At 43.1% G+C, this 16115-nt stretch overlaps 1 protein-coding gene across 14 annotated transcripts in view; it reads right to left on the bottom strand.

Moving 5' to 3' along the window:
* Nucleotides 1–855: 855 nt before the first annotated feature.
* Nucleotides 856–16115, bottom strand: part of ZBTB38 (zinc finger and BTB domain containing 38) — a 113947-nt gene continuing 98687 nt past the window's right edge. For 8 of the 14 annotated variants that reach the window (XM_054594894.1, XM_054594892.1, XM_054594897.1 and 5 more), the window contains one exon: nucleotides 857–7185. In XM_054594894.1, the coding sequence (XP_054450869.1) occupies nucleotides 3598–7185 (3588 nt within the window). In that variant the 3' untranslated portion in view covers nucleotides 857–3597. Of the gene's footprint in view, nucleotides 7186–16115 lie in introns of all 14 variants that reach the window. The other 6 variants (XM_054594896.1, XM_054594902.1, XM_054594903.1 and 3 more) reach the window with 2 other exon arrangements.

Below are 16115 nucleotides of genomic sequence, written 5' to 3'. Positions count from 1 at the left end.
ATGCCCTGACTGGGAACAAATCGGCAACCCTTTGGTTCACAGGCTGGCACTCCATCCCCTGAGCCCACCAGCCAGGGCTTCAGTCTGTATTCTTTAAAAAAATTACAAAATCTTAAAAACTGGTTTTATAGGGCAAAATCCTAAGATATGAGAAAAGCCTAATGCCCAAAGTATGGAGGCCTCAGGAAGCAGACTTGCGCCGAGCCTGGGGAAGCTGAGCCTCACATGGCCTCCTTGAAGCTGTCATTGTAACCCCCACCATCTTAAAGCTGAATTACTTTGTCATGTCTTTTCTCTTCACCCTCTGTTCAGCTTACATTAAGCATTATTCTCTAAGATATTGAGAAGGAACAAAACATAGGTGTTGGGTAAGCCCTGGGTTGCGATCCTGATTGTCTGGCTCTGGGATCTCCTCAAAGTCACTCTAAAATGTGGATGATGCCACCCACTCGCCAAGGCTGTCGGGAAGCACGGGACGAAATGGCCCAGGCGAAGGCGGGCCCTGTCAAGGGCCCGGCACTGCGTGAATGTGATTTGTTTCCTGTGGATGAGGACAGCGGAATACTTCCAATGCTCTGGGACTTATGATACAATCCGGCCCACTTCAACTTCTCTTCTTGTTTTTAAATGTGATATTCCATTTGAGTACTAAGCATGTAGGTAGGTACCATGGAATGCAACCAGTGAGGAAAAAGAAGTGGATTGAGGGAATAATACTATGTGAAGTAATGCTGGGACTCACACAGATGAAACAGCCATGTGGCTGCACAAAAGAATTACCATTAAAATATTTGAAAAGAGACTTAACATAGGAACAAGCTATTTTAATCAAGCAAAAACAAAGTTATATTCATTATTTCTAAAAATAAAATTAGACTTTTTCCAACCCTTAACATCTGCATTTAATAATATCTTCTAACCAAAATACAGATGCTAAAACAGCAAATTACAATATATCTTGTACAGCATACAGTTATGTTCACTGTTTACACTTAATTCTAGTTGGTCATTAGGTACTCAATGCATACTTAAACATCACTCATAATAAAGTTTTCACAATTAACAAAAAATCTGACGAGGCTGTCTTAAAACGGCTCTGCTATAAATTGTATAGAATATACAGAATTACAAAGTCAAGTATTTTTTTATCAAAATATACACCCCTCCCTGAAACTAACACAAGCTGTCAACATTTTAAACGAATAATACAATTATAGAAAATATTTGCAAAATTATTTTTTCATGTATAAATATTCTGCCATATTTACTTTGGTCTAGAATTATCAGCATACAAGTCCACTTTAAAAATATCCACATGTAAGGGCTGGGAGACATCACTACATGTAATAATTTTATATTTGGAGTTACCTCAAATCAAAATGACTAAAATACACAATTATTTTCCTTGATCAATAATCCTAATTGAGATAAAACAAATTAGTAGATCACAGGATTTCTTATTCAATATTCTAATTATCAATTCAAAAATGATTTTCATAAGCCCTTTGTGACAATCTCTTTAACAAAACTCAAATGAATAGTGCACGTATACATATATACAATGTATAAAATAAAGTTGAATTTGCTTGCATTTTCTTCTATTACATAATACTGTAAGTGAAAGTAGATGAACAAAAGATAAATGCAGATACAATATTGGGGTTACTTAACAGCAAAGTACTACAGTATTAAAAGGTCAGCTTTGATCATGTCCTTTTCTGGGTGTTTAAATGCTTTCTTGCCCACCCAAATCCATATTAAGTCTTCTTCATGGCGACATCACAACATTTGGAGAGAGAAACTGGAGTCCTTTGAGCTACTTCTTCATAATTGTAACCTTGCAACCGTGGATAACCTTGGGTTTCCATCTAGCAAACCCCAAGAACGCGAATGGCTGCAGGCCCCCCTTGAACTGGTTTCCAGATTCTGTTCATACTTGTGATCCAAAGACAGGAATGTTTTCTCTCTGCCTCCCATTACGGCAGTTTCAAAAGTAAGACTCATGAGTTCCAGCTTCCCAGGAACCTAGTCCAGATGATGGAATATCCTGCAGGGCAATTAGATTTTGAAGGCAATGTTGATGGTATGGGTCAGCATAAAAAAAAACACTGAGAAACTTAGGTGGGTTTTTTAGCAAAGTGGCTAGATGTCTGCAAACATGAAGACAAGGCATCTGACTTTGCGGATATATTTCTGAGGCGTATAAGTGATGGAACCTTATCTCCCTCGTGCACATTCTATCTCCCTCCCCACCCCCAAACAGAGCTACTATTTGAGGCAAGGAATGTCATTCCTTCCTGTTGCCCGCTTAAGTCCTTAGTGGGTGGGGCGGGTGTGTGTTTCTGTCGTCCTTTTGTTTTATACTAGTATACACTTGTAGGCTGCGTCATCTCCAAGAAAGCTAGTAATCTCCAAGAAAGCTAATCGTGGTAGGGATTAGATTTTCTGTCCCTTTCAGGTGTCTGAGCGCTCGCCACTGCATGCATGCCTTGTGCTAAATTTCCTAGACACTCGTTCAGTGGAATAGGAGGTGTCAGGTCTTACTTGAACCCTTGAGGCTGGTTAAGTCTGTCTGGAACAGACCTCCACATTTATGGCCTTGTGATGGATGGAAGACTGCGGGGAGTTTCAGAAGAATTTGACCCTTCTTCATTTCCTGAGGTGAGGCCATTGCAAAGTAATACCCAGCACAGGTAACCACAGGTAAATTCTGGGAAGGCTTCCCCCATAGGTAAGGCATGACCTATGTTTTCTGTGACTTGAATAGACCAATTCAAGTAACAGCTCAGCCATAAGTTCAAGAGAACAGCATTCCATCTAAAAGCACACACATGCTCTTAAGTCATATTCAAAATGCTTTCTACTGGTTTTTACATCAGTCCTCATTATTTGCAGATCTATTGCTCATCATTATAGTTCTCTACAGGGGACATGGACAGTTAAAAGTTATAGTGATTTATATATGTATTTTACAAGGTTTGTGTTGCAGAAAAGTAGTTCTAATATATGAATGTCCTACTTAGATTACTCATTTCACACATATTTTTAGCTATATTAAGTATTTAATATGTATCCATTAAATTTAAACAATTTTCAACATTGCAAAAGCTGAATGGGAATGACTGTTACAGCTCATTTACCTTTTAACTTACTTATGAAGATGACATTTTCATGATGTCTAACCCTTATTTTCTCCAGTGACTAAAGACAGTTTAGCAGCCAGTTCCTATTAGCACTTACCAGAAAGTTTTAAATTAGGCTAAAATGAAACTCGTTTTTCCACTGGCAGAAATACCACAGCTAAGAACTTCATAAACTTTCACAAGATACTTGGGATATTGGCGAAGTCAGCTATTTTGTTTTTGCGCACTTTGCAAGACGTTAACACTAAAACCCAAAGCAGATATTAGGATCCTCTTTCTGGAATTTTCACAAATGAGATTTTCTTTTTTACAATTCACTCCTTCATGACTGTTAGGTGGACAAAACGAAACTTAAAAACAAAACCAGAAGAAAACAGCTAACTAAAAAAAAACAATAGTAATAAACAAACCTACCAACATATTTTTGAAGATTTTTTCCCCTAAGTATCGCCGTTCAAAGGCCATTTCCAACAATGGTTTGTACATTATCCTTTTGGTCATTGTCTTCAGAATCCATGAACTGGGGATTCTCCAGCGGATCTGAGTTTTCGTGGTACACATCACCTTCTGTTTTCTCCCTCTGACTTGGGCTTTTGAATAAGTGTTTCTTCTGGTGCATGCCAAGGGCAGCGGCTGTTTTGCAAATTTTGGGGCACTGGAAGCAGGCGAAGCCCTTTCCATTGTGCTCCCGAATATGCCTCTGCTCGTGATTCCTTTTTGTGGAGAGGTACAAAAAACTCTGAAAGCAGAACTGACAGTGGTAACGCTTCTCGCCAGTGTGGATTCTTTCGTGGATTTTGAGGGTCTCGTTCAGCGTGAACGCCTTGTTGCAATACTGGCAGATGAACTCCTTGACGCCCAGGTGGATGCGTTCGTGTTTCTGTAAGTTTCCCTGCACTGAAAAGCACCGTCCACAGGTCTTGCACTGGTATGGCTTCTCGCCAGTATGACACCTCATGTGCATCTTGAGTGTGGACGGGCTCTGGAACTGCTTGGCGCAGAGCTCGCAAGCATACGGCCTGGCGGTGACATGTCGGTGGGGCCTGCCTTGGTTTCCAGTCCCCGAGGCCTTGTCTCCATCGCAGAGTTCACACTGCAACTTGGGCATCTCTTTATTTTCTTCTTCCTCAAAGGCCTTCTCCTGGGGAGCCTTCCCCACAGCACAGTCCAGTTCGGCCGGGTATTTATACTTACTGCTTGGGCTCCTGTTTTCATGTTCTTTCCTCCAGTTGGCTTTCCTCATTTTTCGCAACTGTCTGGATTTCTTTTTGGGTTTGTAGTTGTAGTAAGGGCGCCATGGTTTGTCCGTGGAATCCTGGTCGCTTGCGTCATCGAACATTTCACTCATCTCCACGCACTCGGATTGGCAAAGCCCAAGCGGGCTGTCTCCGTTGGTTTCTGGTTCGTTCTCTCGTGGTAAAGTCTCTTCCTGCGTTTGATACTTGGGTCTTCTCCCTCTTTTATAGAACAATTTAGATCCTAGGATATGCCTTTTCACAATGGCTTCATTCCCAATTTTGACTGTTATTTGGCAAAGAGGTGCGACGTTGCTGTTTGTGGAGGTTCCGGGGAGAGCAGGCTTTGCGATGTAGGTTTCAATTTTACTGGTTTCTTTAATGACGTTTGTGGTTTTGCTCTGTGACCCTCCAGGATCGGCAACATAGCTTGATTCCTCTGGTACTTCTCCCCTGTTACATGGGATGGTTTTCTTTTTCTCCTTAATGCTTTTGGGTCTGCTGACCACTCTCCCCACTTTGTCTGGCTCAGGTTTGCTGTCACCTGACACGGTCTGACTGACAGCGGGGTCTGAAGGGGCTCTGTGGTTAGTGCCGGACACGGCAGCCACAGAGGCGCTGTGCATGATCACCGATGAAAACTGGCTGCTGTGCACAATGACCGAGGGCGCTGAGCCACTGTAGCTGATCACGGAGGCCGAGTTCTCACTGCCATTACTCAGAGACAAAGCAGGCACGTCCCCAGCTGGGGGGTTAGAGTTGACAGCATTTTCAGTGGAAGCAACGGACACCTCCGCTGAATAAAAGTTATTGTCAAGATCAACTTTTAATGTCTGCTCTCCCCATTTGGTCCCTTCTGTGGTTTGGACGTTGGCAGAAATGGATCTGTCCCGACGTGTGGGTGTTTCCAATGGAACAGCTGGACTGTTGGTCATGGTGTTTACACTGTCTTGGAAATTCAGAGTTGGTAATTCAGAGCTGCATGGATTCTGAATAACATAGGGACCAGGCACAGGCTCATTCATCTGACTATTTTCTCGAGCATTTTCATAGGAAGAACTTCGGTAGCTCTTGTAAGGAGCCCTCTTGCACTTCATAGGCAGTAGCCTATAAAGTTTATATGGATAGACACTAGGTTTCAAGCCTCCATTTGCGGTCTTTTTATTGATGGAAAGTCTGTGATCTATGGCATGGAAAGACTTCTGATGGTTTTTGAGTATATAGTAGGTCATGAAAGTTTCAAGGCAGAAAATGCACTGATACCGCCTTTCTCCCGTATGCCAAACTTCGTGTCTTGTCCGGTACTCCGCCAACGCAAACACTTTGTTGCAGTAATGGCAAGGATACGTTCTTCTCCATGAGTGGACGTTTGCATGTCTGCGGAGGCTGGATAAAGTCACATAACTACGCTTGCACACAGCACAACTGTAGAGCATTTGACCATTAACAAATTTAACCAAGTGTTCCATTTCTGGCAAGGTACTTCCAGTACTGGAAAATTCGCCAATCCTGTTTCCAGATAATAAAGACTCTGGACCTGTGAAGGAAGCTCCGTTTTGCCCAATGGTAGGATAGTTTTCTAAAAAGCGCTGATTTCCTCCTGGAATGGGCATGTGGCTGGACCTCATGCAGATCTGTTCGTGCCGATCCAGTCTGTTTGGGGTGCTGAACTGTTTGTTGCAGTACTTGCACACCAAAGGGTCCTGGGTTGGCTTGTGCAGCTGCATGTGGGCCCCGAGCAAAGTGCTACTGTCAAAGGATTTGGAGCAAGAGCTACAATTGTAAATGAGAGGTGGGACCTCCGCGGCTGGCGGCCCAGGGACGTCAGAGGATTTGTTTTCATCTTCCCTGGGAAGAAGGACATCTCCTTCATTGTTGGGAGATTTTGACCCAGAAAGAACTGCAGCTGGTGGTGGACTCCTTTCCTGATGAACCTCCACGCTGGTTACTGGTGGGGGTGGCATCTGCTCTGCGGTTGGTTCGGAATCCTGGGGTGTGGAGAGTGTCTTTGGCTTCCGACATGTTTTCGGTTTTGCAACAAGAGCTTCACCATTTTCTTGACCTGTTTTTTCAGGTGAGCTGCCAGCACGTTCACATACAGTTGGACTCCGGTAAGACTCACCCACGGAAGAAACGGCATAGGAGTGCTCCGCCAGGGTGCGGACAGGCTCTGCCTCATGACAGACATCAGTCCTCTCCAGGCAAAGGCTCACGGGTCTCATGGAGTCAGAGACCTTTTTGAAACTCGCCCTCAAGTCCAGCGGAGAAAACATGTTATTACTATTTTCCGTTTCAATGATGGAAAACGCATTTGTGATCCTTGGCCCGTTAGTGATGGCTGGTTCTTCATGCCTCCTTTCATTTTTTTCCTCTTTAACCACTCCCTTTTCGGTAATGCAGAATACATAGGGGCCTGGGGAATTTGAGAAGCTGCGATCGGTCAGATCTTCCAAGAAGGAGATTCCCAGCTTTTTTCCTGCAGCTGCAAGATCAGTGACTGTTTCCTGTCTCTTGACGACAACTGTGGAGCTGTAGATATAATTAAGGATTTCTGTAAACACTTCGGCTTTGAGATCATCCAGCTCCAGGACGTGGCTGGAAATACAGATTGTATGGCTCCAAAAGATATTTTTGAAATAAAGGCTTGAAGCAGCCAGGACATTGCTGTGAGCTTTAAATTTGGTGTCTTCCACAATAATAGTGACATCGCATAAAATGCCCCGAATGCGCTGCTCATTTAAAATGGAGAGCACTGTGTCACTATGAAAGTCGTCCTTGAGGTCCCTGGAAAGGGACATGACTGTCATCTGAAACAGAGGAGAGAAATGGTCAAAGACCCTTCCACAAGTAGCTTCTTTATTTTTAGATTATTTTCAACTTTTTTGAAAGAAAGTTTTGTATGAAAATGAAGGTTTTATCTCATTCTGTTGTTGCTTACAAGACTTGGAGTCCACATGAGAGGCTAAATCTTTATCTTGCTGCCGGCTGTTCCTTACACCGTTGCTAAGTTATTATAGTTGGAAAGCCTCTCAGGACTCCTTCTCTGAAGTTGCTGCTATATATACATGTCCACATTGCGGGGAGGAGGTCCCCCCAAATGCTGAGGGTCTCCCCATCACCCAAGGCTGCTGCGTGGAACCCCTAGAGCGGGGCAATGCCTTGGTCCTGCCACAAGCCTCCTGCCTATTTTCAAAGACAGCCCGACGATCTGATCCAAACAACTGTCATAAAGCGGGAAAATGATTTCTAAAGACTTTTCCCTAAGTAAGCAGGACCTGTATGCAGAAGTTTTGCCTGCTCAGAGAAGAACCAAGATCGGGAGGAGCCATTCCTAATTTGTGGCTTCCAAGGGTTTCTCAACTGAAAGTCGCAGTCGGCATGACCAAGTCTGATCGCTGGGGGTGCCTTGCCCCTCTGGGGCACCCATCCCACTCCTTCTCATCTCCCTTTCATTAAAGCCAAAGTTTAAAAAAAAAAAAAAAAAGCCAAAGTAGACTACTGTTTTCAAAAAGAACTCTGAGAGGTACTGAGGGCAAACAAAAAATGAAACCAGGAATGTATGTTTCTGAATCTACCTGCTGAGTCTAACCACAGTTTCCTAAATTAGCACAATTTAAAGGCTCAGTGGCTCTTGTTCTGGTCTGAGGACCCTGTCTCTGTTTTTCCCAGAGACTAGCTCTTGCTATTCTCTATGTGTGTTCTATAATCAGCCTGGAATGGCCAGAGTCTACCAACTGATATTTTCATGAGCAGCTGCCAAAAGCAGTGGCTTTCATACTTACCTACAATAAATACATGGTGCAGTTGTGACCTAAGATACAAATGAAACTGAAACTTGACCCTTAGTGTGTACGATGCATTCTGTTCTATTATCTCTAATTTTTAAAATTCTAACATCAACTCACTAATGTCACTACACACTAACATGTCACTCCTGCAGTTAAAACAAAACAAACAAAAAGCCCCTCTGGTGCAGAGAGTATGCTAATCAGCTATTCATTCAGTGGCTCTCTCCCTTGTCAAGTGACACCCAGAAAGCCACACAGCTTGGTGCTATTTCTTTAACCCCCAGGGGCAATGTCTTCCTAGCACTCAAGTACAATATTTAGTTTACAGCATTTATTCAGATGGGAAGACCAGATGGCCACATAAAGAATCTCTTTTTACCTTTCTGTAAAGCTATTATAAGTGGTGCCCATTACGTTATTTAGTGTTCTTTATGTCAGGGTTCATTTGATAAATTCTTTTATCTCATTCAGCCATGAGAAAAAGTATACTTCCACTCACAAATTCTCTTACTCACATGATGAGAACGATATACTCACCAAGTTTCTCTTAGTTCTCGAGATAAGTCAGAATGAACTTTTATTATCAATTGTGGTAGCCATTGTGAGCGTGGGCTTCTGGTGTGACAATTGTCTAGTTCTCCTACTCTTGTTTACCCTGCCTTTAATGGTAATCTTCCATGAATCTTTTCTAGAACTCTGGGGGATTAGATCTATAAATAAATACGAAGTGAAATGAAATCGTTACTGCTTCCTCTGTGGGCCTGAAGGGAGAGAGTCCACGCCTGCAGACTGCAGGACTGTGTCCTTCCCTGGGTGATAAAGCAGTAACAGACTTTGCTGGTGTTTCTTTTGCCTTCCTTGAGGTCTCTCTGCTCTGGGCCCCTGCAGGATCTACTTTCTCTCCTGATTCATATATTCTTATCCAGTTTGGTTCCTGTAGGGCCCATAGATTATTTCAATTCTTTATCCAGCCTGACTGGATAGTCTCCGATCTGGCAAAATACATGCTGTGTGGTTAAAAAAGGTGGCTTCCATCTTGGCTTAGTTTTATGCTGACATCACCTATTTTACCCTTTTACCTCAAAACTACTGCTTATTCCAAAACAGCCCGCTTCAGAGCACTGTGGACCTCCCACGAGGCCCTACCTCTGTTTGGGGAATACAGCATTTCACATCAAGCTAATAAAAATACTCTAGGGTGTCAGATTATAAGCCCCACTCACTTCTGTGGGATTCTCTGATTCTTCTTAGATTGTTCAGTTACAAGGGTTAGCAAAAGGACAACTGTTAACATTTAGTAAGATCTCAGTCTCCCAGTTAGAATAACATATAATAGAAAACATCATTATAGGTCATTAAAACATCCTCATAACTTTGGAAAATCCGAGTATGACATCTTTCAGGAGACTCTACCATGTGTAACAGAACCCTTTACAAATCATAGTTTCTAGGTAGCACCTGGATTTGCCTTCTTGGCACACACAAAGTAACCTTCATTCTTACATCACTCTTATCCAGCAAATGTGTTGACAACTGATATGGTCAGACACAGTGCTCAGAGGTAGAGATACTGAGGAGAGTAAAGCAAGTCTCTGCCCTCAAGGAAGAAGGAGAACTGGCAACTGACACCTGAGTCCATGACAGCAGGCCTTATACTAAGGGTATGTACAGAGTGTCAGAAGATGAAGTGACAATTTATTATTTACGGGGGTCCTGGAAGGCTTGGCCTCAGTGAATAAATAAAAGATGGGCATGGGAAGCGCAGTCTAAGCAGAAGGAACACTATGGGGAAAACAAACGGAAAATAAGAGTATACCGTATGTAGGGACTGATGAGTAGGTCTGAGGGAGGTCAGGAGAGGGGGTGTGCACTGTTCCGTCCCCAGTGTCCTCGGCAGTGGCAGGCACATGGCTGGCCTCAGCACCTAACTACTGCGTGAGAGGAGCTAGGAAAGGAAGGGTCAGCCCAGGTCATGAGGGGCCCTAACGGACTTCCACAGTAAACTTTATACCACAGGCAACAGGGAACCACTGAAAGGCATTAACGGATTTGAATGAAGGAAAAAAAATCACTCAGGCCGTGGCGTGCTGAAAGGATGAGAGAGAGAGGCACGCTGGACACAGCATGTTAGTGAGGCTGCGCTGGTGTCGGGGGCGTCCAGGTAAGCGGCAGCCCACCTGCTCCCGGGAAGAGCCTGGGGAAGAGAAGAGGGCCACACCCTCTGCCAAGAAGGATGGGGGGAAGTAGCTGAACTCAAAATATATGTTAGTCCTCTCAGTCAATATTGACTGAACAACCGCTAAGTACAAGGCATCAGGCTAAATGCCACAGGAAGACAAAAGTACATTCCTCCTTTGAACAGATGTTACCGAATACCTGCTATATGCTTTGGGACAGTAGTTCCCAAACCTGACTATGCATTGAAGTCTACTAGGAAGCTTTTAAATAGTATAGCTTAGCCTGGCTGGTGTGGCTCAGTGGATTGAGTGCTGGCCTGCGAACTGAAAGGTCGCCGGTTCAATTCCCAGTCAGGGCACATGCCCAGGTTTCAGGCCAGGTCCCAAGCTGCGGGGCGTGTGAGAGGCAGCCTGTGAGATGTTTCTTTCCCTCTCTTTCTCCCTCTCCCCTCCCCTCTCTAAAAATAAATTAATGAAATGTAAAAAAAATTAAAATAGTATAGATTTCTAAAATCCCTCTTCCCCATGCCCATTGAGGCACTGATTTAGAACAGCTGGCACAAGATCCTGGAACCCATACGTATTTCTATACTTTCATTTATTTAGTGAATGCGTAATATATTCTTATGATACTAAATTCAAAAGGCATGAGGAGTAAATATTGAAAAGTCTCTCTCCCACCTTGTCTCCAAGGCTCTTCAGGTGGTTGTTACCAACCAGCCAAAACCAAGCCTGGGGGCTGCTATGGAAATGCAGGGTCCTCAGACCAGGGTCTGCCCTCGGCTCCCAAGGCCTGGGGCCTAGCAGGGGGGACACATTTAAAGGGATGGCAAGTCTTTACTATTCTAGCATCCACCTCTCCAATCTTGACAGTGCCCTTTACCCAAACCACCTTGTTTTGTCATAAAGAGCGCCCAGATCATGGGTTACCTGATGATCTCTGAAGGTGCTGCCGATAAAAGCCATATTCTACTTGTCCAAAGAGCAAAAAAGCAATGAGTCCGAGGTCTGTAGCCTGGAGGGAACCCCCTGTAGGCCACGGGTAGACCTGGCCCCCCACAGGTTTTGTTTGATTCATGTAGTTTTTGGAACCATGTTTTGAAAAAACTGAGCTGATGTTGAAAAACAGTAAAATTTAACATAAAAATCAATATACCTTCTCTTGGAAAAAACAGGAAGAGAGGGCAACAATGGGGCTGTCGCCTGCCTGGCAATTAGAACTGGGGCCTGGAAGCTGTGTCCCCTTGTCACAGTCACCTTCACTCACACGCCCGCCCAGGCACTTCACACCCGCGGCTGCTCCCAGTAACATGACCAGCCTGCCCCGTCAGCCAGTTCGGTTTGAGCAGCTGATAAAAAACATTAAATAAAACAATGATGGACCCACAGATCTTAGGAGACATGCTTACTTCAAGGATAGTACCAAAATTAAAATGAAAGATTATAAGTGAGCCAGTGATCAGAGAGACAGTTATTCTCACCAAAATAGTATTCTTTGATTTTAAAAAGTTAAATAAGTGACCTCTTCTGATACATTTCTTCACAGAGAGGAACTTAAAGCAGAAGTCACAGGAGTTCTGCCAATGGAAAGCTCACAGCAGACTTCAGAAAAAGAAGTATAAGTTGCAAAGAAGATGAGATTTAATTCACATGTAACTTTCTAAAATGCTTTCTAGTGAGCAAGCTTCATGCAACAAATTCACTATTTGCAGTAGTACTACAATGATGGAATAAATAAGCATGTTAAAAGCTAGCGAAAATGTTACAGATGCAAGAAATTTTGGTGAACCCATGTTAAAAAAATAAACAAATTTGTAATTACGTAACTGTGGTCCTCTGACTTACATTACCATTTTCCTGAGCTTGTGTTTCGGCTGTAATAGATTTTAACATCTGTCTTCTAAACACATAAATAAGCACATGTATATATCCACATGTATGTACAAATAAATGTATGACATAAATATATGAACATATAACTATATGTAACTATATTTTATTAGCACATAAAAATAGGGTGAACATATAGTTTAGCATCCAAAACAGGAAACCTGAGAGAGGGGGTGCAACAAATAACTATGCCAGGGAAATGGGATCGTCCCCCAGGAAACAGGAGTGAAAGTTCATCTTGTACTTATATATACAAGTACATAAACAGAATATAAACCTCTATATAAATTAGAGTTAGTACATTTATGTATGTTTCCATAAAGTATACTTTATAAGCATGTAAAATGCTTTTAAGAATTTTATAAATATCTGATAAACATGCTTTATACTTTATATAAATGCCTCTGGGAAATGCTAGCTGATTAGTATATTTGGAATCTTCCACTGCTTTTTTCTCTGCCCTACTCCAACCTACTCCAAAATACATGCCCATATACTGTAATAATGGGCACTTAAGATACTTTTCATGATTAAAATTACTTTTCTTCAGCTGCTTTTAGAATGAACTAGCTTTAAAAAATTTAAAATACAGTAAGCCTAGGCCCATGGTAAAATACTCTAACAGTACAGAAGTGTATTGAGGTAGAAAGCAGAGGCCCCTTCCGCAGCCCCGTATCAATACACCCACAACACACACAGAACACACACTCCCCAGCCACGGAAGCTTGTCTCACAACTCGGGGAGATTCCTACATTCCACCTGTATAAAGCTTTAGAAGAACTGTGTTTCCTCTGGAGGTTCTTCTTCTACCCTACCCCTCACTCCTCTGCCCGGCAACCCTTACATTCACTCCTCTCAGGTGACATCCTGTCTGTGGGCCTCCCTCTGGTGAACTTTGTAGATTTGGGTTCCTACCTTTATTGTAGCATGTGGCATGGTGCACTGCTTCGAATGTACATCTTCCCCTATTGGCACATTGAGGGCGGGGCTACCTAGCTCATCTCTGTACCCTCCGCCCTGTAGGATCCACATTGTAGTGGATGCTGAGGATGAGCAGGGAGGAAGTGGCTCCACAGACCCTGGGCAGCGAATGGCCTTACATACAAATTACACATTGTGCTTAAACAGGTTCCTGATTTAAAGCTTTAAAAGCTACACCCAGGTGAACCCAAATTCTACTCTACAGAGAGCAAAATTACTAGGAAAATACGAATTAATTCCTGTGCATCACCCTCGCCCCCCGCCCCCCGCCAGCTTCCTTCTGATCTGGCAGCTCTCAAAGTGTTTCATGGACCTCTGGGTCTCCCAAGACCCTCTGAGCAGGTTTGTGAGGTCACACACACACACACACAATCTATTTTCATAACACTAAAATGTTGTTTGCTTTAAAAAAAAAAACGATGCAGACATATGATGCATTAATAGTACAAAAGCAATGAGGGATAAACAGCTGGCACGTTGGCAGGCATGAAGCTAGTAACACTCAGATGAAGGAGTAAAAATTATTAATTTTATTAAATCTTGGCCCTTGAATATACATCTTTTTGTTATTCTGTGTGATGAAATAGGAGGCATACATAAAACACTTTGGATGTGCACTGAGAAGCAGGGACCTCCGTGAGGAAAAGCGCTTGGCTGATTCTTTGAGCTGTGAGCTGAACTAGTCCTTTTTTTGTTTTTTTCCCCAATGGAACGCCATTTTTACTGAGAGAATGACTGAGAGACAAACTATGGTTATTCAGATGTGGGTGTCTGGGCAAACATTTTTGCCCAGGCACTAAGTGAGCCCGTCATTTCAAGAAGTAGCTATTTTCCTGCCAGTAATAAAATTAGACTTTCAAGTGAAAATTAGTTTGGGGGAAAACTGTGTTTCCACTACCATGAGCTTGACACTTCTCAATACCATAGAAAATGGTTTTTCTAATGGGGTTGGTGGGGAAGCTAATGAATATAAGTTCTGGATATTTGGAAGATATGCATAGCTTAGTGAACCACTATTTTCCAAATGCCAAATGCTTATTATTATAAAAAATGATGCATAGGCTAAAAGGTATGAGGCAGACCAGTGGATTTAAATGTAACTAAGTACTGAAAGTTCATGGATATGGTTTCAGATTCCATGTTGCAGATAACCTTTAAGGAAATACCATTTATCAAATTTTACTGCAGTATCAAAGAATATCCATGATTAACTGAAAAGACTATTAAAAAACTACTACCTTTTTCAACTACCTATTTGTGTAAGGCTGGATTTTCTTCACACCCCTCAACTAAAATAACAGATTGCAACTGAATCCAAAAGCAAATATGAAAATCCAGCTGTCTTTCTATTAAGCCAGACATTAAAGATATTTGCGAAAATGGAAGACAATACCACTTTTCCCACTGTATTTTTCACTTTAGAGAGTAATTTTAAAAAATAAAATGTTATTTTTATGTCATGCAACTGCGTTTTCTCATAGTAATTTTTCATAAGTTAATAGTTTTTAAATTCTCACTGAAAATTTTGAACACGGTAAATCCTGATAGCTATAACTCCGGTAAACAAAAGCGCTTTGGGTCCTCAATGATTTTTAAGAGCGTAAGGGGTTTCAGGGACCAAAAAATCTGAGCACTGCCTCTCTAGCCTATTGGGAAATGTTCAAAATCACTTTTAAGGAAATTATTTGAAAATCATTTTCCTCAATAAAATAAATCATGGATAAGCCTAAAAGAACTACAGACAAAGTAAATGAAAGTATGGTAAAATACAAGGCAGAAACCCCCAGGAGACAGGAGAGACCGAGGACGAGAGAAGCGCAGATGGACACACCCACAGGCACAGGGACGGGCACATTTGGCAGCCGTCGGATTCCCCAGGTTGGAAGGATTACAGGGAGCCCGCACTCACTCCCCGGAGCTCTCCCCAGCCACCGCTTGCAGGCGTCGGCAGAAGAGAACGAACACAAGGGCCACCAACCAAACTGGAATCTCCTGCCTCTTCAGGCCGCTCTCTCGCCCGCCCCGCACGATCTCACTCCCCTAAGAGGACAAGTCTGGCCTTGACCTCTCTGACCTTCTGCTCTGCTTCTTCTCTCTGCCTCCCTCACCAGCCCCCTCGCTGTTTCTCAAAGAAGCTGGGCGTGCCACACCTCAGGGCCTTGGCGCATGCTGCCCGCTTTGTCTCCGGTGCACATTCTTACCGGATCTCCACCTGCTCTGCATCATCAGGCATCACCTTCACGGTGAGGCCCAGCACGACTGCCTTATTTGAAACTGCAACCCCCACCCCAGCGCTTAATGTCATGGATAGGTTCTTGAAAACTGCAACTTTAAGCAAAATGACATATAAGGAAACCAATTTTACCCTAGGCTAATTGATCTAAACAAGAGTTACGTTCCTACAGCATATTTCTGACCACAGAAACATCACCCAACTTATAAATAAAGTCCCCAAGCATTTCTAACATGAATCACTAAAATAAATGTGAGCTATACATACATTTGAGAAAGATTTATAAAAACAAGTAAAATAATTACTTCCCATCCCACTCATTCTAGTTCAGGATGGTGGGTGGCCAGAGCCTCTCCCAGCAGCTCAGGGCACAAGATGGGACTGGGCTCCGGACAGAATGTCCTTCCACAGCAGGGCCGCTCTGACACCCACCCCCACCCACATTCAGATGGAGACCATACAGACACGCCTCTCCACCTAACGTGCACATCTTGGGACGTGGGAGGAAACTGGAGTCCGCAGAGAAAACCCACACAGACAGAGGGGGAACGTGCAAGCTCCAGACCGACAGTGGCCCCAGCCGGGAATTGGGTCTTTTTCCTCATCAGTGTTATAACAAAACGACGTTATTTGAGGACCTGCTGTACTTGAATTGGAGCATGGCTGA

This window comes from Pteronotus mesoamericanus, unplaced genomic scaffold (genome assembly GCF_021234165.1).
Source record: "Pteronotus mesoamericanus isolate MK-2021 breed Mesoamerican mustached bat unplaced genomic scaffold, CSHL_Meso_final scaffold_54, whole genome shotgun sequence".
NCBI classification, from domain to species: Eukaryota; Metazoa; Chordata; class Mammalia; order Chiroptera; family Mormoopidae; genus Pteronotus; species Pteronotus mesoamericanus.
This window is presented reverse-complemented; position numbering and strand designations above follow the sequence as displayed.